General features: G+C 36.4%; 1 protein-coding gene across 22 annotated transcripts in view; it reads left to right on the top strand.

Moving 5' to 3' along the window:
* The window catches only part of RALGAPA1 (Ral GTPase activating protein catalytic subunit alpha 1), a 289,470-nt gene that overhangs the window by 25,537 nt on the left and 242,613 nt on the right, over window positions 1-21,320 (top strand). For 21 of the 22 annotated variants that reach the window (XR_013521150.1, XR_013521153.1, XR_013521148.1 and 18 more), the window contains exons 2-3: window positions 17,862-17,972; window positions 18,515-18,564. Coding sequence is in view for 11 of the 22 variants with exons in the window: in XM_035260352.3 (XP_035116243.1) it covers window positions 17,862-17,972; window positions 18,515-18,564 (161 nt within the window). In the remaining 11 variants the exon portion in view is untranslated. Of the gene's footprint in view, window positions 1-8,657; window positions 8,683-17,861; window positions 17,973-18,514; window positions 18,565-21,320 lie in introns of those variants that run through there. The other variant, XM_078334780.1, reaches the window with a different exon arrangement.

Genomic DNA, 21,320 nt, shown 5'->3' with positions numbered 1-21,320 from the left:
GCCATGGCTTACGCCTGTAATCCCAGCACTTTGGGAGGCCAAGGCGGGTGGATCATGAGGTCAAGAGATTGAGACCATCCTGGCCAACACGGTGAAACCCCATCTCTACTAAAAAGACAAAAAAATTAGCCGGGCTTGGTGGCACACACCTGTGGCCCCAGCTACTTGGGAGGCTGAGGCGGAAGAATCGCTTGAACCCAGGAGGTGGAAGTTGCAGTGAGCCAAGATTGCGCCACTGCACTCCAGCCTGGTGACAGAGCAAGACTCCATCTCAAAAAAAAAAAAAAAAAAAAAAAAAAACAAATAAAGATATTAGGCGTCAACCTTAAAAATTTGGTTTAATAGCAAGGTAAATATAAAATAACTAGTGTTTGTGAGAGATACTGGAGAGACACTTCATGGATTTGGTAACCAGATTTTAATGCAGATTTCAGAAGTGGAGATGCCACTTCTCTGATTGTATCACTCTACTTTTCAAAATCCTGTTTTACTGGCAAATCATAAACCTCCAGCACCACTGTCAAGGCTGTTCAGTGTACACACTGAAACTCTGTATCATTCCCTTTTTTTTTTTTTTTTAAGACAAAGTCTCACTCTGTCACCCAGGTTGGAATGCAGTTACAATCTTGGCTCACTGCAACCTCTGCCTCCCAAGCTCCAACGAGTCTCCTACCTCAACCTCTGAGTAACTGGGACCACGGGTGTGCACTACAACACCTGGCTGATTTTTTGTATCTTTTGTAGAGATGGACTCGAACGCTTGAGCACAAGTGACCCACCCATCTTGGCCTCCCAAAGTGCTGGCATTGCAGGCATGAGATACTGCCCTGACCCATTCCTCTTCCCATAGTCAATACTACTGCTACTCAAAATGTAGTTCACAAACTGGTGCTAGTTTGCTGAATGTTATTACAATTCTGCAACAGCTTAATTATGGAAATTGAATGTGTTGAGAAGCTCATCTCAGTTTCACAGTCCTGTGATATCCAAGCATGTGATTAGTGGACTTGTCTTATGAAATGGGGTATAGATCATTCCTGGTGCTTTTCATCCTATTTTCTAGTAATACATTTATTGTAAAGCATTGGTCTGTGACAAATAGGACTTTAAAAACCAAAACAAAAATTGGTCCTTCATAGTTTGAGAACACGATTTATACAATGTATTTAGAATTAACTTCCTCTTCTTTTATTCTGTTGTTTCAAAGTATATTTTCTCTTCCCAGTGTAACAGGATTTTTTTTCTTATTCAGTATAATGCATTTTCTAGTACATAAAACTCCTTTTTACTTCTTGATAGTGTAAAGTATTTGCATTGTGCAAAAACTTAATGTGTACAAAATGTCTGACTGTATTTGTGTTAGCCATTTTAGATTTTAAACATCCAGATACTATATGTTTAATTATTTTCCATATCCGGAAGAATGTCTTTGAGTGTTAGGTAAATGATTTTATGAATGAGAAATTATCTGTTTTGGATGTATAGAACTAGGTACAGAATATTAGCAGTACTATTTTATTATTTATTTACTTACTTGTAGAGATAAGGTCTGGCTTTGTTGCCCAGGCTGGTCTCGAACCCCTGGCCTCAAGCTGTCCTCCCACTTCAGCCTCCCAAAGTGTTGAGATTATAGTTGTGAACCACCATGCATGACCGGTGGTACTGTATTTTGATTACTCTCCTGTATTATCAGACTACTCAATTTAAAAAAGACATTATTTTATATTCTATAATAGTGGTATACTAATAGCTAGCTAGTCTTCAACTGTGTAAATGTGAAGGTAATGCATTTACTTGCAGTAAATATCAGTAACTTGATGATATAACAGTTTGTAATATCTAGACTAAGGAAAAAATTAACATTTCTCAGTCTGATCTCTGTGAGCTCTTCTATTCCTTTTTAAGTTAATTCTTTTCACACTGGCCAAGAAGATATAGCTCTCAGATTCAGTCAGCCAAGGTAGACTCTGGCAGATCTCACAAATTAGGATGTCAAGGGGTTGAATATTAGATGAGCTAAAAGGAATAGATCAGCAAAACAGAAAAAAAAAAAACCCCAGAAACTCATACCTTTTAGCAGTCATTCCCCATTTCTCTTTATTTTCTGCCCCCGGGAGCCATTAGGTACTTTCTGTCTCTATGGTTGACTCTTCTGCATGTTTCATATAAACAGAATAAGAAATATATGGCCTTTTGTGTCTGGCTTCTTTCACTTAGCATAATGTTTTCAAGGTCCATCCCAATGTAGCATGTAATGGTACTTGATGCTTTTTATGGCTAGGTAATATTCATTGTACGGATTATACCATATTCATCTATCCATTCATCAACTGATGGACATTTGGGTTATTTCCACTGTTTGACCATTATGAATAATGATGTTATGAACATTTGTATGGGCATATATTCCCCCCTCCCTCCCTTTCCGAAGAGATGAGACTCTCCTCTCCTCTTTCCATAGAGATGAGACTCTCCTCTCCTCTTTCCATAGAGATGAGACACTTTTGCCATGTTGCCCAGCCTGAGCTTACATTTTCAATTTTTGGTTATATAATGTTCTAGGAATGGAATAACTGGGCCATATGATACCTCTATATTTAACTTTTTCAGGACCCGCCACACTGTTTTCCAGAGTGGCATCATACTTTCACCAGCAGTGTACAAAGATGCAAATTTCCCCATATCGCCAACATTTGATATTGTCTGTCTTCCTTATTATAGCTAATGTAATGGGTTGGAAGTGGTGTCTTATTGTGGTTTTGCCTTGCATTTCCCTCCTGGCTAATGATGTTAAACATTTTTTCATGAGCTTATTGGCTATTTGTTTATCTTCTTAAGGAGAAATGTATATTCAAATCCTTTGACTATTTTAAATTTTTTAAACAATTGTAAGAATTCTTTCTATATTCAAGATACTAATGTTTTAAAATCAGGTATACAGTTTACAAATATTTTCTTCCATTCTATAGGTTATTTTCTCATTTTCTTGATAGTGTCTTCCGAAGCAAAAAAGGTTTTGAATTTTGATGAAGGCAAATTTATTTTTTCTTTTGTTGTTTGTGAATTTAGTGTTTTATCTAAGAAAGAATTGACTGATTCAAAGTCATGTTTTCTTCTGAGTTTTATAATTTTAGTTTTTACATTTAGGTTTTGGTTTTTGATCCATTTTGAGTTAAATTTTTTAGTCTTTCATCTTTTCAACCATGTGTTGAAAAGACTTTTGTAGGGTACGAAACGACTCAATGATGGAAAAAAAGTCAACCATTTGTTAAAAATACTTTTTTTCTCTCATTGAGTTGTTTGGTACCCTTGTCGATGATCAGTTTATGATCAGTGTGAGGATTTATTTTTGGACTCTCAATTGTTCCATTCATCTATATGTCTATCCTTATCCCACTACCACATTCTGTTTGATTAGTGTAGCTTTGTAGTAAGTTTTGAAATTAGAAAATATCAGTTCTCCATCATTGTTCTTGGTGGCTTATCCCTGTAATCTGAGGACTTTGAGAGTAGAGGTGGGAGTATCACTTGAGTCCAGGAGTTTGAGACCGGCCTGGGCAACATATGGTGACCCCTTTGTCTACAAAAAATTGAAAAAATTAGTTGGGTGTGATGGCATACACCTGTAGTCCCAGGGACTCAGGAGGCTGAGGTGAGAGGATTGCTTAAGCCTGGGAGGTAGAGGCTGCAGTGAGCTGTGAATACACCACTGCACTCCAGCCTAGGCAATAGAGCAAGACTCTGTTTCAAAAAAAAAAAAAAGATCGTTTTGACTATTCTGGGTCACTTGCGTTTTCTTTTGAATTTTAGGATTAGCTTGTCAGTTTCTGCAAAAAACTATGTTAGGATTTTGGTAAAAAGTACATTGAGACCGGGCATGGTTGCTCATACCTGTAATCCCAGCATTTTGGGAGGCCAAGGTGGGTGGTTCACCTGAGGTCAGGAGTTTGAGACCACACTGGCCAACATGATGAAACCCCATCTCTACTACAAAACCTATCTGGGTGTGGTGGCACATGCCTGTAATCCCAGCTACTTGGGAGGCTATGGCAGGAGACTCTCTTGAACCTGGGAGGTGAAGGTTGCAGTGAGCTGAGATTGCATCACTGCACTCCAGCCTGGGCAACAGAGTGATACTCTGTCTCAAAAAAAGAAAAAGGAAAAAAAAAAAGAGTACATTGAATCTTCTAGGTATATTTGGGGGTTGTTGTTATCTTAACAGTATTCAGTCTTATTCATGAATGCAGAATGTCTCAATTTGTTTTAGTCTTTGTTTTTTTTTTTTCAGTACTGTTTTTTAGTTTCCGGTGTGCAAGTCTTATGCTTCTTTTGTTAAATTTAAGTATTTTATTCTTTTTTATACTTTTGTAAATGGAATTGTTTGCTTAATTTCACTTTTGGATTGTTCATCGCCAGTATATAGAAATACAGTTGATTTTTCATATTGATCTTGTATTCTGCAACATAGTTGAGCTTTAGGATTTTTTGATGGATTCCTTAGGATTTTCAGTATCCAAGATCATGTCATTTATGAGTAGAGATAGTAATTATTTGGACTTTACAATATGTATGTCTTTTATTTCTTTTTCTTGCATAATTGTCTTGCTTAGAATTTACAGTATATTATTAAATAAAAGTAATAAACAGACATCCTTGTCTTGTTCATGCTTTTAGAGGTAAAGCTTTCAATCTTTTATCACTAAGCATGATGTTAGTTGTGGCCTTTATCAAGTTAAGAAATACTTTTCTTTTCCTAGTTTTTTGAGTATGTTTAGGATGAAATGATGTTGGGTTTTGTCAGATGTTTTTTCTATGACTGTTGAAACTATCATGTGAGTTTTGACGTTTATGTTAACATAAGGTATTACAGTGATTGATTTTTGTATGTTGAACCAACCTTGCCTTCTGGGATGAATCTCACTTAGTCAAAATGTATAATCATACATACATTCTGATTATACATATATATCAAATATTTTGTTTGATTTATATATATATCAAATATATGTGAATGTCAAAACACATATATCAAATACATATGTCAAAATCTCACTATATAAATACATATATTTTGACATTCACATATCTATATAGCTGGATTCTGTTTTCTGGTATTTTGCTGAGGATTTTTTTTGAGACGGAGTTTCGCTCTTGTTACCCAGGCTGGAGTGCAGTGGTGCAATCTCGGCTCATGGCAACCTCCGCCTCCTGGGTTCAGGCAGTTCTCCTGCCGCAGCCTCCTGAGTAGCTGGGATTACAGGCACATGCCACCATGCCCAGCTAAATTTTTTTTTTTTTGGTATTTTTAGTAGAGACAGGGTTTCACCATGTTGACCAGGATGGTCTCAATCTCTTGACCTCGTGATCCACCCACCTCGGCCTCCCAAAGTGCTGGGATTACAGACATGAGCCACCACACCCGGCCGTGGATTTTTATCTTCATATTCGTAAGGGATATTGTTCTATATTTTTCTTATAATGTTTTTGTATGATTTATTGGAAAGTATACTATTTTTTGGAATAGTTGGTGGTAGGATTCACCCATAAGCCATTTGAGTCCAAGCTTTTCCTTGAAGTAGTTTTTCTCCCCTACTAATTCAGTCTTCTTGTTCATTATAGATTGTTTCACAATTTTTATTTCTTCTTGAGTTAGTTTTGGTGGTTTGTGACTTTCTACAAATTTGTTCACATCATATAGGCTGTCTAATTTGCTAGCATACAGTTGCCCATTGTATTCTCTTACAATATTTTTATTTCTGTAGGGTTGGTAGTAATGTATTATATTCCAGTCCACCTTTGTGATTTGAATCTTATGTCTTTTTCATTTTGGACAGTCTAGCTAATGGTTTATAAAGTTCGTTGAGTTTTTCAAAGAACTAATTTTGGCTTCATTGATTTTTGTATCTGTGTGTGTGTGTGTCTGTTTCATCTATGTCCTTTCTAATCTTTATTTCGTTCTTTGTGCTTTAGGATTAGTTTGCTGTTTTTTATTTTTCATTTTTTTGTGTGTGTGTGTATGTGTGAGCACACCTGGCTAATTTTTAATTTCTTTGTAGAGACGGAGTCTTACTATGTTGCCATGACTGGTCTTGAGCTTTTGGGCTCAATTGAGACTCCTGTCTCAGCCTCCCAAATTGTTGGAATTGCAGACATGAGCCAGTGCACCCAGCCAATGTTCTTACTTTCTAAAGTGGAACATAGGTTGATTTTTCGGATCTTTCTTTCTCCTATAGCAATTTAAAGCTATAGATTTTTCTGTAAGCACTGAATTAGCTGCATGCCATAAGTTTTGGTATGTTGTGTTTTCATTTATATTCATGTCAAAGATTTTCTAATACCTCCTTTGATTTTTTCTCTGACCAATTGGCTAGTTAGTTGTATTTTGCTAAATTTCCACATATTTTTGAGTTTTCTTAATTTCTGTGTGTTCTTTATTTCTAGTTTTATTCCATTGTGGCCAGATAACATACTTTGTCTTCAGTCCTTTTAAGTTATTGAAGTTTATTTTATTGCCTTACATATGGTCTGGTTTGGATGATATTCCATGTGCACTTGAAAAGACTGTATTCTTTTGTTGTTGGATGGGCATTCAATAGATGTCTGTTTGATCTGGTTGCATTAAAGTATTGTTTAGGTCTTCTATTTTCACTTCTGTCTAGTTCAATTTATTATTGAAAGTAGAGTGTTGACTCAAACTATCATTGTTGAATTGTCTGTATATTCCTTCAATTCTGTCAGTTTCTGCTTCATTTTTTGGGGTTGGGGGTGCTGTTATTAAGTGCATTTATGTTTACACTTGTTATATCTTCTTAAAAGATTACCCCTTTAACCATTATAAAATGTCCTTCTCTAGCAATAATTTTTTTTTGTAAATTTTTGTTTTAAAGTCAATTTTGTCAGATATTAGTATAGCCACTTCAGCTGTTTGTTTTTTGACCGTTTTTTATCCTTTTACTTTCAACTTACTTAGTGTCTTTGAATTTAAAGTATTGCCCCATCAGGCAGCGTATAGTTGGGTTATTTTTGTTTTTGTTTTTGTTTTTGTTTTTTTGAAAGAGAGCCTCACTCTGTCACCCAGGCTGGAGTGCAGTGGCGCCATCTTGGGTCACTGCAACCTCTGCCTCCCAGGTTCAAGTGATTCTCCTGCCTCAGATTCCCGAATAGCTGGGATTACAGGTACCCTGCTAATTTTTGTATTTTTAGTAGAGACAGGGTTTCACCGTGTTGGTCAGGCTCGTCTCGATCTCCTGACCTCAGGTGATCTGCCTGCCTTGGCCTCCCAAAGTTCAGGAATTACAGGCGTGAGCCACCACACTCAGCCTGGTTGAGTTATTTTTAAAAATATTTTTAATGCATTCTATCAATCTCTTCTTTTTTTTCCCATCTATAACATACTCTGTGATATAATTTCTGCCTTTAGATTTGAGTATTTATTCATTTATTTTTTATTTACTGTTTTTTTCTCCAAAGGTTGAGATTGCTATGGAGTATTTAGTTCACATACATTTAAATAAATAACTGTTAAAGTAGGATTTATATCTGGGATTGTGCTGTTTGTTTTCTATATGCCTTATGTGGTTGTTTTTCTTCTATTAGTCATTATTGCCTTTTTTTGTGTTAGATGGTTTTGGTGGACCATTTTACTTCCCTGTTAGATTTGTAAAAATTGTACTATAACTTTTGAGTTATTTTGTTATTGGCATCTATAGAGATGACATTCAGTATCCTACTTGATAACAATCTAGTTTGGATTAATGGTAATTTCATTTTTATCATATACAGATATCTTGCTTTTGTTGGTTTATTGTTGCGTTGTTTGTTTTTTGAAACAGGGTCTCAATCTGACACCCAGGCTGGAGTGCAGTGGCATAATTACATGTACCACCACATCTGGCTAATTTTTGAAATATTTGTAGAGACAGGGTTTTGTCATGTTGCCCAGGCTGGTCTCGAATGCCTGACCTCAAGAGAGCTACTTGTCTCAGCCTCCCAAAGTGCTAGGATTACAGGCATGAGCCACTGTGCCTGGTCCAAAATCTTATTTTTGGGTAGCTGCATTTTCTCATCCACTTTTGTGTTGTTATTGTCATACAAATTACATCTTTATGCATTACCCACAGATTTATAATTATTGCTTTACACAGTTGTGATTTAAGTCAATATGGAGGAAAAACATATAAACAAAAAACACATCTGAATTCTCTTGAGTTATTTTTATTTCAGCTTAATGAGCTCCCTTTAGTCTTTCTTTCAAGGCCAGCCTACTAGCAACACATACTTTCAGTTTTTCTACACCTGGGCTTGTCTGAATTTCATCTTAATTACTTAAAGATAATTTTGCTGAATGTAGAATTGCTGGTTGCCAGTCTTCTTTCAGCTCTTGATGTTATCTCACTGCCTCTGGCCTCCCTGTTTTTTATTGAGGAATCAACTGTTTTTTCTTATTGAGACTTCTTTGTTAAGTGATATAATGCTGCTTTCAGGATTCTCTTTCAGCAGGTGTATTATGATGTGTCTAGGGTGGGGCCTCTGAGTTTATTCTACTTGGAATTTACTGAGTTACTTTAATGTGTAGATAAGTTTTTCATCAAATTTGGGAAGTTTTCAGCCATTATTTTTTGAAATTTCCTCTTTGCCTCTTTCTCTCCATCTGAGTCAATGTGTGTATTGGTATGCTTGATGGTATGTTGATGGTGACCCTAAGGTTTCTGAGGCTGTGTTCATTTTTCTTCATTTTTTTTTTTTTTTTGGTTGTGTTCTTCAGGCTGAATACAATAGTCCCCCCAGTCTGTGGTTTTATTTTCCGTAGTTTTAGTTATACACAGTCAACTATGGTCCAAAGATATCATGGTATTTTGAAAGTGAGAGATGCCAAATTCACATAATTTTCATTACAGTATATTGTTGTAATTATTATATTTTATTATTTGTGTTACTCTCTTACTGTACCTAATTTATAAGTTAACCTTTTTATAGGTATGTATGTTTAGTCAAAAGCATAGAATATATAGGATTTGTTCTATCTACAGTTTCAGGCATCTCCGCGGTGTCTTGACTGTTTGGCAGATTAGGGAGAGACAGTTGTAATCTCTATGAATGTATTTTCAGGTTTGCTGATCTTTTGTTTTGTCAGTTTGTGTACCATTGAGCTCTTTTAGTGAATTTTTCATTTTACTTATTATGCTTTTCAAGTTCTTTCTTTTTGTCTCTTTTTTGAAAAAATAATTTTTATCTTATTACTGATATTTTCTACTTGGTGAGATAACATCTCACACTTACCTTTAGATCTTTAGACACGGTTTTCTTTATGTTTTTTGACATATTTAAAATAGATGATTTATTGTGTTTGTCTGGTAAGTCTAGTGTCTGTGCTTCCTCTGGGGGATAGTTTCCGTGACCACTCTTTATATATGGGACATACTTTTAAAGTATATGGAACATGCTTTCCTGTTTCTTTGCATATCTTTTAAGTTAATTAATTAATTAATTTATTTATTTATTTTTGAGATGGAGTTTTCACTCTTGTTGCCCAGGCTAGAGTGCAATGGCGCAATCTCGGCTTACCGCAACCTCCGCCTCCCGGGTTCAAGTGATTTTCCTGCTGCAGCCTCCCAAGTAGCTGGAATTACAGGCGTGCACCTGTAATTTCATCTGGCTAATAATTACATCTGGCTAATTTTGTATTTTTAGTAGAAACAGGATTTCTCCATGTTGGCCAGGCTGGTCTCAAACTCCTGACCTAAAGTGATCCACCCGCCTTGGCCTCTCAAAATTCTGTGATTACAGATGTGAGCCACCCCGCGTCCAGCTCCCCAAAACCGTAAATTTATTTTTTATTTTTTATTTTTTTCGTAAAGATGGGAGTCCCAGTTTGTTACCCAGGCTGGTCTCTGACTCCTGTCTTGGCCTCCTAAAGTGCTGTACTACAAACGTGAGCCACTGTACCTGGACTTACATGTTTTATAATTTTATTGTTGAAAATTTGACATTTGTCACCTGTTGTTTTAGACAGATATTTCCAGGAGAAAGGCTATTGTACTGGGTTAATGCCAAGTTAAGTGAAATTGAGGCAAGTTTTGCAAGCGAAGGTTTTCCTAGGAACAGGTAGACAAGTCAAATAATGACAGTTTTCTGAGAATGAGACTTTGAAAGCCTCAATCCCATTCTTCTCCAGTAAGAAATTAGAGAAGAATATGGCTTGTGTGTCACAAGAAGAAACTTAGGCTTTATCCTGTATGTACTGGGAAATCTTTAAGTGTTTTAAGCAGGTCAGTAATGCATGTAGTTGGACTTACGTTTGGTTAAATCATTATAGTAACAGTGTGATATAATTAATGAAAGAGACCTTGGAGGTACTAAACCAAGCATCAGTGGGGATAGAGAGAAAGAAATGTATTAGCTAGCTATTTAGAAAGGTAAACTTGGCAAAAAATATTAGTGATTTGTTGAGGGGTAGGAGTGTGGTGGAGTAATGAAAGATGAAAGGAGAGGGGGATGAGTCTGAAAAGAATCTCTGGCTTAAGATAGGTTGTGGCCGGCCGGGCACGGCGGCTCAAGCCTGTAATCCCAGCACTCTGGGAGGCCGAGGTGGGTGGATCACGAGGTCAACAGATCGAGACCATCCTGGTCAAAATGGTGAAACCCCGTCTCTACTAAAGATACAAAAAATTAGCTGGGCATGGTGGCGTGTGCCTGTAATCCCAGCCACTCGGGAGGCTGAGGCAGGAGAATTGCCTGAACCCAGGAGGCGGAGGTTGCGGTGAGCCAAGATCACGCCATTGCACTCCAGCCTGGGTAACAAGAGCGAAACTCCGTCTCAAAAAAAAAGATAGGTGGTGGCCAAGTGCAGTGGCACATACCTGTAATCCCAACACTTTGGGAGGCTGAGACAGAGGATTGCTTGAAATCAAGAGTTTGAGACTGGCTTGGGCAATATGGTAAAATCCCATCTCTACAAAAAAAAAAAAAAAGACAAAAATTAGCTGACGATGGTGGCATACACAGTAGTCCCAGTGACTTTTGGGAGTCTGGGATGGGAGGATCATTTGAGCCCGGGAGGTTGAGACTACAGTGAGCAAAGATTGTACCACTGCACTCCAGCCCGGGCGATAGAGGGGTCTTAAAAAAAAGTGAGCCAGCTAGGTGGTACTGCCAACCTCATATGGGAATGTAGAAGCAAGAGAAGATATGCGAAGAGATGATGGATTCATTTAGGGGAAAAGCTGAATATGAGATATCTGTGGAAAATGTAATTGGGTAGATAGTGTAAGCCTGAGTTTCAGGAAAGGTCATGGAATGGTGGCTCAAGATTTAGATGTATTAGCATATGCATATATATTTTTTGAGATAGGGTCTCACTTTGTCACTCAGGCTAAAGAGCAGTGGAGTGATCTCAGCTCACTGCAGCCTCGACCTCCTTGGCTCAAGTAATCCTCCCACTCCTTAGCCTCCTACATAGCTGGAACTACAGGCACATGCCACCATGCCCAGCTACTTTTTTCGTATTTTTTGTAGAGACGGGAGTTTTGCCATGTTGCCCATGCTGGTCTTGAACTCCTGAGCTCAGGCGATCCACCTACCTTGGCCTCTTTGGTGCGGGGATTACAGGTGTGAGCAACCTGGGCTGGAGTACAGTGGCACAGTCATAGCTCATGACATCCTCCTTCCTGAGTCTCCTGAATAGCTGAGACTATAGGTGCACACCACCACACCCAACTAATTTTTAAACTTTTTGTAGAGATGGAGTCTTTGTATATTGTCCAGACTGGTCTTAAACTCCTTGCCCTGGGCGATCATCTTACCTTGGTCTCCCACAGTTCTGGGATTAGAGGCATGAACCAGTGCACCTGGCTAATAGCTTTAGTTCTGTCTGTTTTTTTTTCCTCTCTCCCTCCCTCCCTTCCTTCCTCTCACTCTATCCCTCAGGCTATAGTGCAGTGGCACAGTCTCAGCTCACTGCAGCCTCTGCCTCCTGGGTTCAAGCAATTCTCCTGCCTCAGCCTTCTGAGTAGCTGGGACTATAAACGCCCACTACCACATCTGACTAAGTTTTATATTTTTAGTAGAGGCAGGGTTTCACCATGTTGGCCAGGCTGGTCTTGAACTCCTGACCTCAGGTGATCCGCCTGCCTCAGCCTCCCAAAGTTCTGGGATTATGGGCATGAGCCACTGCACCTGGCCTAGTTCTGTCCCTCAGTTTACTATTTTTCATTTCCTTCCCTTGAACCTTTCATCCTTCCATCCCTTTTCCAGTTTCTTCTCCCCTCCTCATATATCTTCCCCTTTTTAGAGCCTTGTTAGGAATTATTTATCAGTTAACCAGCATTTTAATGTTTTTTTAACCTCCCTCCCTGCTGCTGCTTTCTCCTCTCTTCCTGTCATCTTCTCTCTTTCTCTTCTGTATTTTCTTTCTGCTTTCTACTTATTTGTGCTTTACTTTGTATTACTTATATTATATGCTGCATTTCTTTTGTTTTTCTCTTTATCCACTCCCCTTCCTCCCTCCCTTACTTCCTCATCCCCTCTCCTCCATATTTCCCTTTCAGCCTCATTGTTTCCTTTTCTCCATCTCACTTCTCATCTTCCTCTTTTTTCCCCGTGTCCCCTCTTCCTCCATCCTGCTTTCTCCATTCCTGTTTTCCTCTCTTTCCTTAACTTCCTCTCTTTCTCCCCATTCATTTTTTGAGGTTGGTATTAAATTAGTTGTATTACTTATTTTTATTCAGCATTTCTGTGTGTTTACAGTGAGAGAGTAGTTTGTGTTAGGACAGTTTGCCATGTTGGTGGATCTGTTCTCATTATTATTATTTTAAGACAATAAGACAGTAACTTACAATGTTTGATACTTTATTAGAATTATTTCTATATTCTATATTACTTATATATATTATTTCTAACAACAATAATGTTATTAGAAGCAGCTTGCTTGTGATACACTTCACAGGTAGTATATTGTGGTGCTATCATTTGCAAAAGAGTTGTAAATGAGATTTCTTTTTTTTTAATGGGGAAAGAAGAATGATGATACTGTAAAACTTGTTGAATATTTAATCTCCCAGCTTGGGTATGTGATACCTTTCATAGGGAAATATTTAATATCTGAACTTTTAGGTCAGGAAAACTGACTTCTGACCTTTGAAATTTTAAATTACATGTGTGCTATGGTGCTTAAATGTCTTAAAAATAGGTAGTAGAAAGTAAATGTTTTATGATAAAGTTTTTAAAACACATCATAAAAGGAGCCTAAAGAAATATCTGAGAAATTTTATTCATGGAAATTAAATGGAGTCCAGAATTATTTTGCTACTTAAAATGACTACTCCCAAAGGTCTACAAAGCATTCCTAAGCCTGAGTCAGGTTTTTAAAATCTTAGAAACCTCAGTCTGAATTTGTGGTGAAATACTTACTTGATTTCTTTAAGGAAATACTAGTTCAAAAACATTTCAAATCAAATGGAATAATTTCTTCTTCTTCTTTTTTTTTTTTTTTTTTTTAGATGGGGTCTCACTTTTGTTGCCCAGGCTGGAGTGCAGTGGCGCGATCTCAGCTCACTGCAACCTCTGCCTCCTGGGTTCAAGTGATTCTCCTGTCTCAGCCTCCCAGTAACTCGAATTACAGGCATACACCACCATGCCCTGCTAATTTTTTCATATTTTTAGTAGAGACGAGGTTTCTCCATGTTGGTCAGGCTGGTCTCAAACTGCTGACCTCAGGTCATCTGCCCACCTCAGCCTCCCAAATTGCTGGAACTACAGGCGTGAGCCACTGTGCCCGGCCATCAAATAAAATTATTTCTAAAAATAAGGTAAATTTTGGAACCTTTAAACTTTTTTTTTAAAGCACTGAACATCAGCTCAGCATTATGCAAAGCACTCCTAGATTAAATTTTGAAAGGTTATAAAAGAAGGTGAGGCATGCTTGCTACTCCTAAAGAGCCTCCATTTCTGTAAGAGAGTAATACTAGCTCATAGGACATATATAGAACTGACCGAGTAATGGAGGCATTCATAGAAAGAGAAACAGAATGGGTTAAGTATACCTTTTTGGAAAGGACAGGATTTGGTATTGAGATTTAAAATTGGTTGAAATTTTTTCCCATAATCTCTTTATTTTTGGATTTTCTTCCTTTTCCATTTTTTTCTTCTGTGTTATTGTTTTGGAGAGAGAGTTGTTTTTAAATAAGTGAAACCTTCTCATTGTATTTTATTTATCTTTTCTGTGTTTCTTCCCTACCATGTAAATATTGTAAATTGGTGGTCAAAAATATTTCATAGAGGAGTTTTTATTTGCTAAAAAGTTCATTACAAATAGATATGGAGTAAATAAAGAAATTAGCCTAATTTTGGTCATTTTTATTAGCATTAACAAGTACATAATTTCCAGACTTTGTTAGCATGCCTTATGGGAAGGAAATTGAGAGAGAATATTTTGACTCCTAATATGTCACAAAATCTTGAGTTGGTTCATGTTTGCTTTTGTTGTGTTTTTGGTTTGCTTTGTTATTGTTCTTATTTTCTTCTTTCTCCTAGACCATTGTTTTTTTGAAATGTTAATTTTAGGAAATTTAGAGGTAATTATAGCAGTCTATTTCATTCTTTCATTGTTATTGTTATTATTATTATTATTATTATTTTGGTGACAAGATCTTGCTCTGTTTCCTAGGCTGGAGTGCACTGGCTCAATAATTGTACACTGCAACTTAACTTAAATTCCTAGGCTCAAGGAATTCCCCCAACTTAGTTTCCAGAGTTGCTGGGACTACAGGCACATGCCACCATGCCTGGCTAATTTTTTAATTCTGTTGAAATGGGGTCTCAGTGTGTTGCCCAGGCTGGTATCAAACTCTTAGCCTCAAACAGCCATCCCACTTCAGCCTACTGTGTGTGTACTGGGATTGCAGATGTCAACTACCTTGCTCAGCCCAAGCCTATTTTATTCTAATTTCATAATTCTTTAAATTACTCTGTAGGAAAAATAGAACACCTTTCCTCTTTATTTCAATTGTATGTGTTTTTATTTTGACATTCGATAAAATATATTTAGTGTTTGATGACTATTATTCTTATAGGCAGATTAATAAATAAATATTTAGCATTCTTTTCTTACAGATGTATTACATTGGAGGCTGAATAGATCTAGGGTTCCTGGTGTTTAAATCCTGACTGTACTTCATGAGCTAAGTTTCTGAGACTCTCTGTGCCTAAATTTTCTCATCTATAAAATGGAGATGATAATGGTACTAATTTCATAGTATTGCTATCTAGATTATAGGAATTAGTTTCTGTGAGGTGCAGAGAATAGTGTGCATTGTTTAGAAAACATTCAGTTTGTGTTAAGCATTATTATTTTGTCCAGTTCTGAGAAAAGTCACACAAATAGTAAGTATTGCAGACAGGAGTGAAATCTGCGTATTCTAATTCCAGTCAAGATGAGGGAGTGCTATTTTGCCTTTCAGTAGGTTATGCAGTCTTTTCCAAGGTAACACTTCTTATATTGTATGAACTGAATATAATAAAGTAAAAATAATGTATTTTGTTAGTAATAAGACACATTTGAGTACATACTGTTTGCTCAGCATTGTGCCAATATTTAGAAATCCTGAGGTAGACACAGTTCCTATTCTAAAGATGCTAGACTACTCCTGGAAGAAAGACAATAAGACATTTGAAACATTGTTCTTTCCATAAAAGAGAAATGAAGAGAATCCAAGGGAATAGAGAGGAAAGGCTTCTATCCTTTTCTTTTTGGAATTGCAGAACAAAAGAGAGTCTTGGAAAAAAATCACATAGGTAAGACATCACTAAAGAGTTATTGTGCCGGGTGTTATGGCTCACGCCTGTAATTCTGACACTTTGAGATCAAGACAGGAGGATTGCTTCGGGTCCAGTTTGAGACCAGCCTGGGCAACATAACAAGACTATATCTCTACAAAAAAATTAAAAAGTTAGCTAGGTGTGGTGGTGAGGAGATACCTGGGTCCTGGGTACTTTTGGAGGCTCGGGTGGGAGGATTGCTTGAACTCAGGACGTTGAGGCTGCAGTGAAGTGTAATCATGCCAACTGTACTCTACCTGGGTGACAGAGTAAGACCCTGTCCCTGCCAAAAAATTATTATGAATATTCATAGGATATGATAATACATAAAAGAATTTAAAGTGCTATCTATGTGTTGTTACTATTTCACTTTATTTTGAAATCTTCTGTTGAACCTTAGAGCATTGTAAGAAATTAATTGATATTTACTTTTAACTTGGGTTTATTTACAATGAATAGTTTCTTTATTTCTTTCCAAGATTCAAAAATCTGTTAGTTTTTTTAGTTACTTTTTTAAATTGTATTTTGAGGCTGGGCACGTGGCTCACACCTGTAATCCCAGCACTTTGGGAGGTCGAGGTGGGTGGATCACTTGAGGTCAAGAGATTGTGACCAACCTGGCCAACATAGTGAAATCCTGTTTCTACTAAAAATATAAAAATTAGCCAGGCGTAGTAGTGGGCACCTGTAATCCCAGCTACTTGGGAGTCTCAGGCAGGAGAATCGTTTGAACCCTGGAGTTGGAGGTTGCAGTGAGCCGATATTGCACCACTGTACTATAGCCTGGGCAACAGAGCAAGTCTCCATCTTAAAAAAATAAAACACAAAAATTTTTTATTTTGTATTGTAAGAGAAGTAATGTGCTTTTTGTAAACAATTTGGAATAGTAGGAAGTATATGAAGTAGAATTTCTCTACTCCTTTTCACCGATGTTCTCATTTATACTGAAAGTGAACTAAGCAACAATAAAACTAGTTCTGCTCGCTATGGGTCACGTTGCCTAGTTGTTTGGAATCTTCTATGCATAAGTACATGTAAACATATCTCAAGTCTACTTGTTTGTTTTTATTAAAATGCTCTAAGCTCTAGCCAAAATGAATTATTTTTCTAGATTCTCACGTACCTCATGCTTTTCTTGCTCCATGTGTTTTTTTATGCTTTGAATGCCCATCCCATTCAACCCCACCACTTTATGTCTAGTGTTCTTCCTGTCCTTAAACATCTTTTCAGATATTATATACTCTGCCAGGCATTTTTTCTTTCCCCACCTTTGTGCTTTATTGAGCATTGAAAGTACTCTTGTATTTCTAAACTGCTATATACTTTGACATCTCACTTTTAGTTCTAACACTTTCTACTGTTCATAGAGTTATTTGTTTAATTTTGCATTCCCTGCTCTTACTGACAGTTTTTTTCAAGTAGTATTCTCTGTTTGAGCTTTTTAAGCCTAAGTACCTATTTACAAAGCCTATTGTTAGTTACCTATTTATTGAATAAATATATTTCAGACATCATAAATTATTCTTTTTTTTGTTTGTTTCCCTGAGACAGAGTCTTGTTCTGTCTCTCAGGCTGGAGTGCAGTGGCACAATCTTGGCTCACTGCAGCCTCCGCCTTGGGTTCAAGTGAGTCTTGTGCCTCAGCCTCTCAAGTAGCTGAGATTACAGGCACGCACCACCACACCCAGCTGAGTTTTGTATTTTTAGTAGAGACGAGGTTTCACCATATTGGCCAGGCTAGTCTCAAACTCCTGATTTCAGGTGATCTGCCTGCCTTGGCCTCCCAAAGTGCTGGGATTACAGGTGTGAGCCACTGCATCTGCCCTTCAGACATCATGAATTATTATTTTGATTTTAAACTGTCTTGCGGAGAAGTTAGAAAAGCTGTGGTTATGAATTGAAAATAGAACTTAATTTTTTTTTGTATGATTAATGATTTTAATAGAATAGGATTTTAGGAGCAGTTCTTTAAGGAAACTTGTCACTGAATATTTGCTAAATATGATTTAATACATGTAAATAATCAGTAAATTGTTTTTAATTTTTCAGAGAATGCAGAATCTATTGATCTTAAACAGTTTTTCGACCAACATTTTTCACATATATACTATGTGTTCTTTGAAAATTTTGTGACTATTGAAGCTAGTCTTAAACAGAAAGGTAAGATGCTAGCATGTATCTTGGTTTATGTTAATATTTCTAATAATTGTCATAAACATAACTTAAAAAAGGCTCTTAGACATCATAGATCTAGTAACCTGTATTAGATATAACAACTAATGGGTTAGTATTACTATCCTTATTACTTTACAGTGGCTTTGAAGATTTACGTTTTCACTGGTCAGGTTGATTTGTTCCCTCATTCTGCCTTCTTTGGTTCTGCCATTGGAGCATGTGTCACATTTGAGCAGTCACTTTTATATTTTCATTTTCAGAGCTTTTTCAAGTTCTTTGTAATATGTCATGATTTGTTTCTAGACATAAATATGTAGAGCCTAAATGTAATTACCGTTCTCAAAAAAGTAAAGAGAGCCACGATGATATTGTCTACATAATGAATGGAATATGCTTTAAACATTTTACTAAATAACTACTGGAAAAAAAAACCCTTCATTGTTGAAATATTTTAAGTTTATTAAGTGATTTTTAACAATGAGGACAAAATTATATGTTTTAAATGTTTTTTTATAAAAATGTTTTAGGTCACAAGTCTCAAAGAGAGGAATTGGATGCTATACTTTTTATTTTTGAGGTAAGTGCTTCTGAATCTAACTTCCCATTCAACACCACCACTTTATGTCTAGTGTTCTTCCTGTCCTTAAATGTCTTTTCAGATATTATGTACTCTGCCAGGCATTTTTTCTTTCCCACCTTTGTGCTTTATTTAGCATTGAAAGTACTCTTGTATTTTGAAACTGCCATATACTTTGACATCTCACTTTTAGTTCTAACACTTTCTACTGTTCATAGAGTTATTTGTTTAATTTTGCATGCCCTGCTCTTACTGACAGTTTCTTTCTAGTAGTATCTCTTTTTTTTTTTTTTCGAAAATAATTTTGGAACATACAAAGGAATGAATTTAAGTTATAAAACATGTAATGAAACACTGGGAATTTGCCAGCCTTTCTAAGAACTAAATCTAAATTTTTAAAATATGCCTTACTGAATCCTATACTTTTTGAGATACAGTGTATTACTTTTAAGTACAGATATAATTATGTTTGTATACATTTGACATGACAAAATTGGTATGATATTCAATTTGTTTGCAAACAATGAAAATTTTAATTTGTGGATGGTTTACCGAAATGGAAAATTTGTTTTTAACTCCAAAACATTCTTACCTAAGAAGGTATATTCATGTAACTTTTATGTGCCTGAGGGATTTATTGTTTCTTGGTTAACTGCTTTTCATTGCATACTTGTTTAAAATAGTCTTAATTATTTTTTAAATTGTCATTTTACATTAGATTGGAGTTGGGGCAGGTCTTTATAAATAAAAGTCAGGAAACATAGCTCATAGGTAAATGAACAAAATTTGATGTTCTGCTAAATTTTAAAAAAATTTTAGCACACTCTTAAAAATTAAGACCCTTTCATCCCCCTTTTAAAATAACTCCTTGCTCTTTATTCTTTTTCAAAGTAAACAGATAAACAGTCATAGGAGTATTCTGAGCTTCACTGAGAATTTCGAGACCTGTAGAAAACCAGAAGTAGTGACTCTTGGTGCATTGAAAAGAATTTGGAAATCAGTTTCTGAAGATTGAGCTATTCTATCTGGTGCTAATTAAAGATAATTCACTCTTGGCTGGTGTGGTGGTTCAAAGTAATCCCTGTACTTTGGGAGGCTGAAGCGAGAGGATCATTTTAGCTTAGGAGTTTGAGTCCAGCCTGGACAACACAGTGAGACCTTGTCTGTACTAAAAATCAAAAAAGTTAGCCGGGCATGGTGGTGGCAAGCCAGGCATGGTGGTATTACTAGTGACTCAGGAGGTTGAAGTGGTAGTGAGCCATGATTGTGCCACGGTATTCTTCGGCAAGAGAGTGAGACCCTGTCTCAAAAATAATAATAATAATTCGTTCTTTAGTATTTTGATATAATTTAGAAGAATTTCAACAACCTCATTTATATGTCACTTCTCTGTAGATTAGTTATAGGAAAAAAAAAGAATTTTTTTAAGGATTCCAAATAGCAGTAGCATTGATGTTATTATCTGTTCTGCAGTTAATTTTCATTAGTCGTGACCCCTGAGGAATTTGATTTTATTACTTCTTTAAGTGTGTGCATGAACAATTCACAAGGGGAATATTGAAACATAGATGTTTTGAGAAAGAATAAAAGTATCCACAGAGAAAGCAAGTTAATGGTTCATGGAAAGTATTCCTTCAAATGTTTATGCTTGCCTTAGATTCAGGAAACTGAGATGATTGATTAGTTAATAAGCTCTTTTGGGGTATTCCTTATGTGTAAAAATAACTATTTTTTATATGTAATATATACTGATTATTTTTTATTTTTTAAAAAAGAAATGTTTGTCTTTAATGGATTACTAAATTTCATTAGGAAAAAGATATAAGATACCAGGTTTTCATCTTTTGGAAAAATCATTTAATTTTTGTGCTGACATTCTTCTGCTTATAGCAGGGGACCTCTACCTTTAGAAACTAATGATGAAAAAGAAATCATAAATAAACTGATTTCCTTTTTCTGGAATACAAAGCATGTTTATATAATGTTAATAATATGGTAGAGGATTTATATTCTGTGCAGTTTAGGGCACATGTAATCTCTTTAATCTTTTATTAACCGTATAAAAAGATATAAGGGGCTAAATCTAAAGTATGATTTAGTCATGATATAGAAATTCTTTTGAATAGTTTACACATTTGTCTTTTCAACTTTTCTATAATTTTATCTCTTTCTATATAAAAATAAATATAATTATGCAGTTGTTGGCCAGCTGTGGGACACATAGGGAGGACAAAGGTAAAAAAGTTTATGTGGCCGGGCGCAGTGGCTCACGCCTGTAATCCCAGCACTTTGGGAGGCCGAGGTGGGTGGATCACGATGTCAAGAGATCGAGACCATCCTGGCCAACATGTTGAAACCCCATCTCTACTAAAATATCCAAAAATTAGCTGGGCATGGTGGCACGTGCCTGTAGTCTCAACTGCTCGGGAGGCTGAGGCAGGAGAATTGATTGAATCCAGGAGGTGGAGGTTGCAGTGAGCTAAGATTGCGCCACTGGCACTTTAGCCTGGGGCCTGGTGATGGAGTGAGAGTCTTGTCTCAAAAAAAAAAAAATTTTTTTTTATGTGTCTCCCGTGGGACCAGCGTTATCTGTGTAGAACTTAAAATTTCGATATCATCCTCTCCTATGGGGTATACTAAAGAAGATTATATCAAAGACAAGGCAAGGAAGTATAGAATGTGCATGTCATCCTTTGATCAGTATATTGTCAAAGCAGAGGTTTTGGAAATAGGTATATTAAATTTGGAACCTCTGT

This window comes from Callithrix jacchus, chromosome 8 (genome assembly GCF_049354715.1).
Source record: "Callithrix jacchus isolate 240 chromosome 8, calJac240_pri, whole genome shotgun sequence".
NCBI classification, from domain to species: domain Eukaryota; kingdom Metazoa; phylum Chordata; class Mammalia; order Primates; family Cebidae; genus Callithrix; species Callithrix jacchus.
This window is presented reverse-complemented; position numbering and strand designations above follow the sequence as displayed.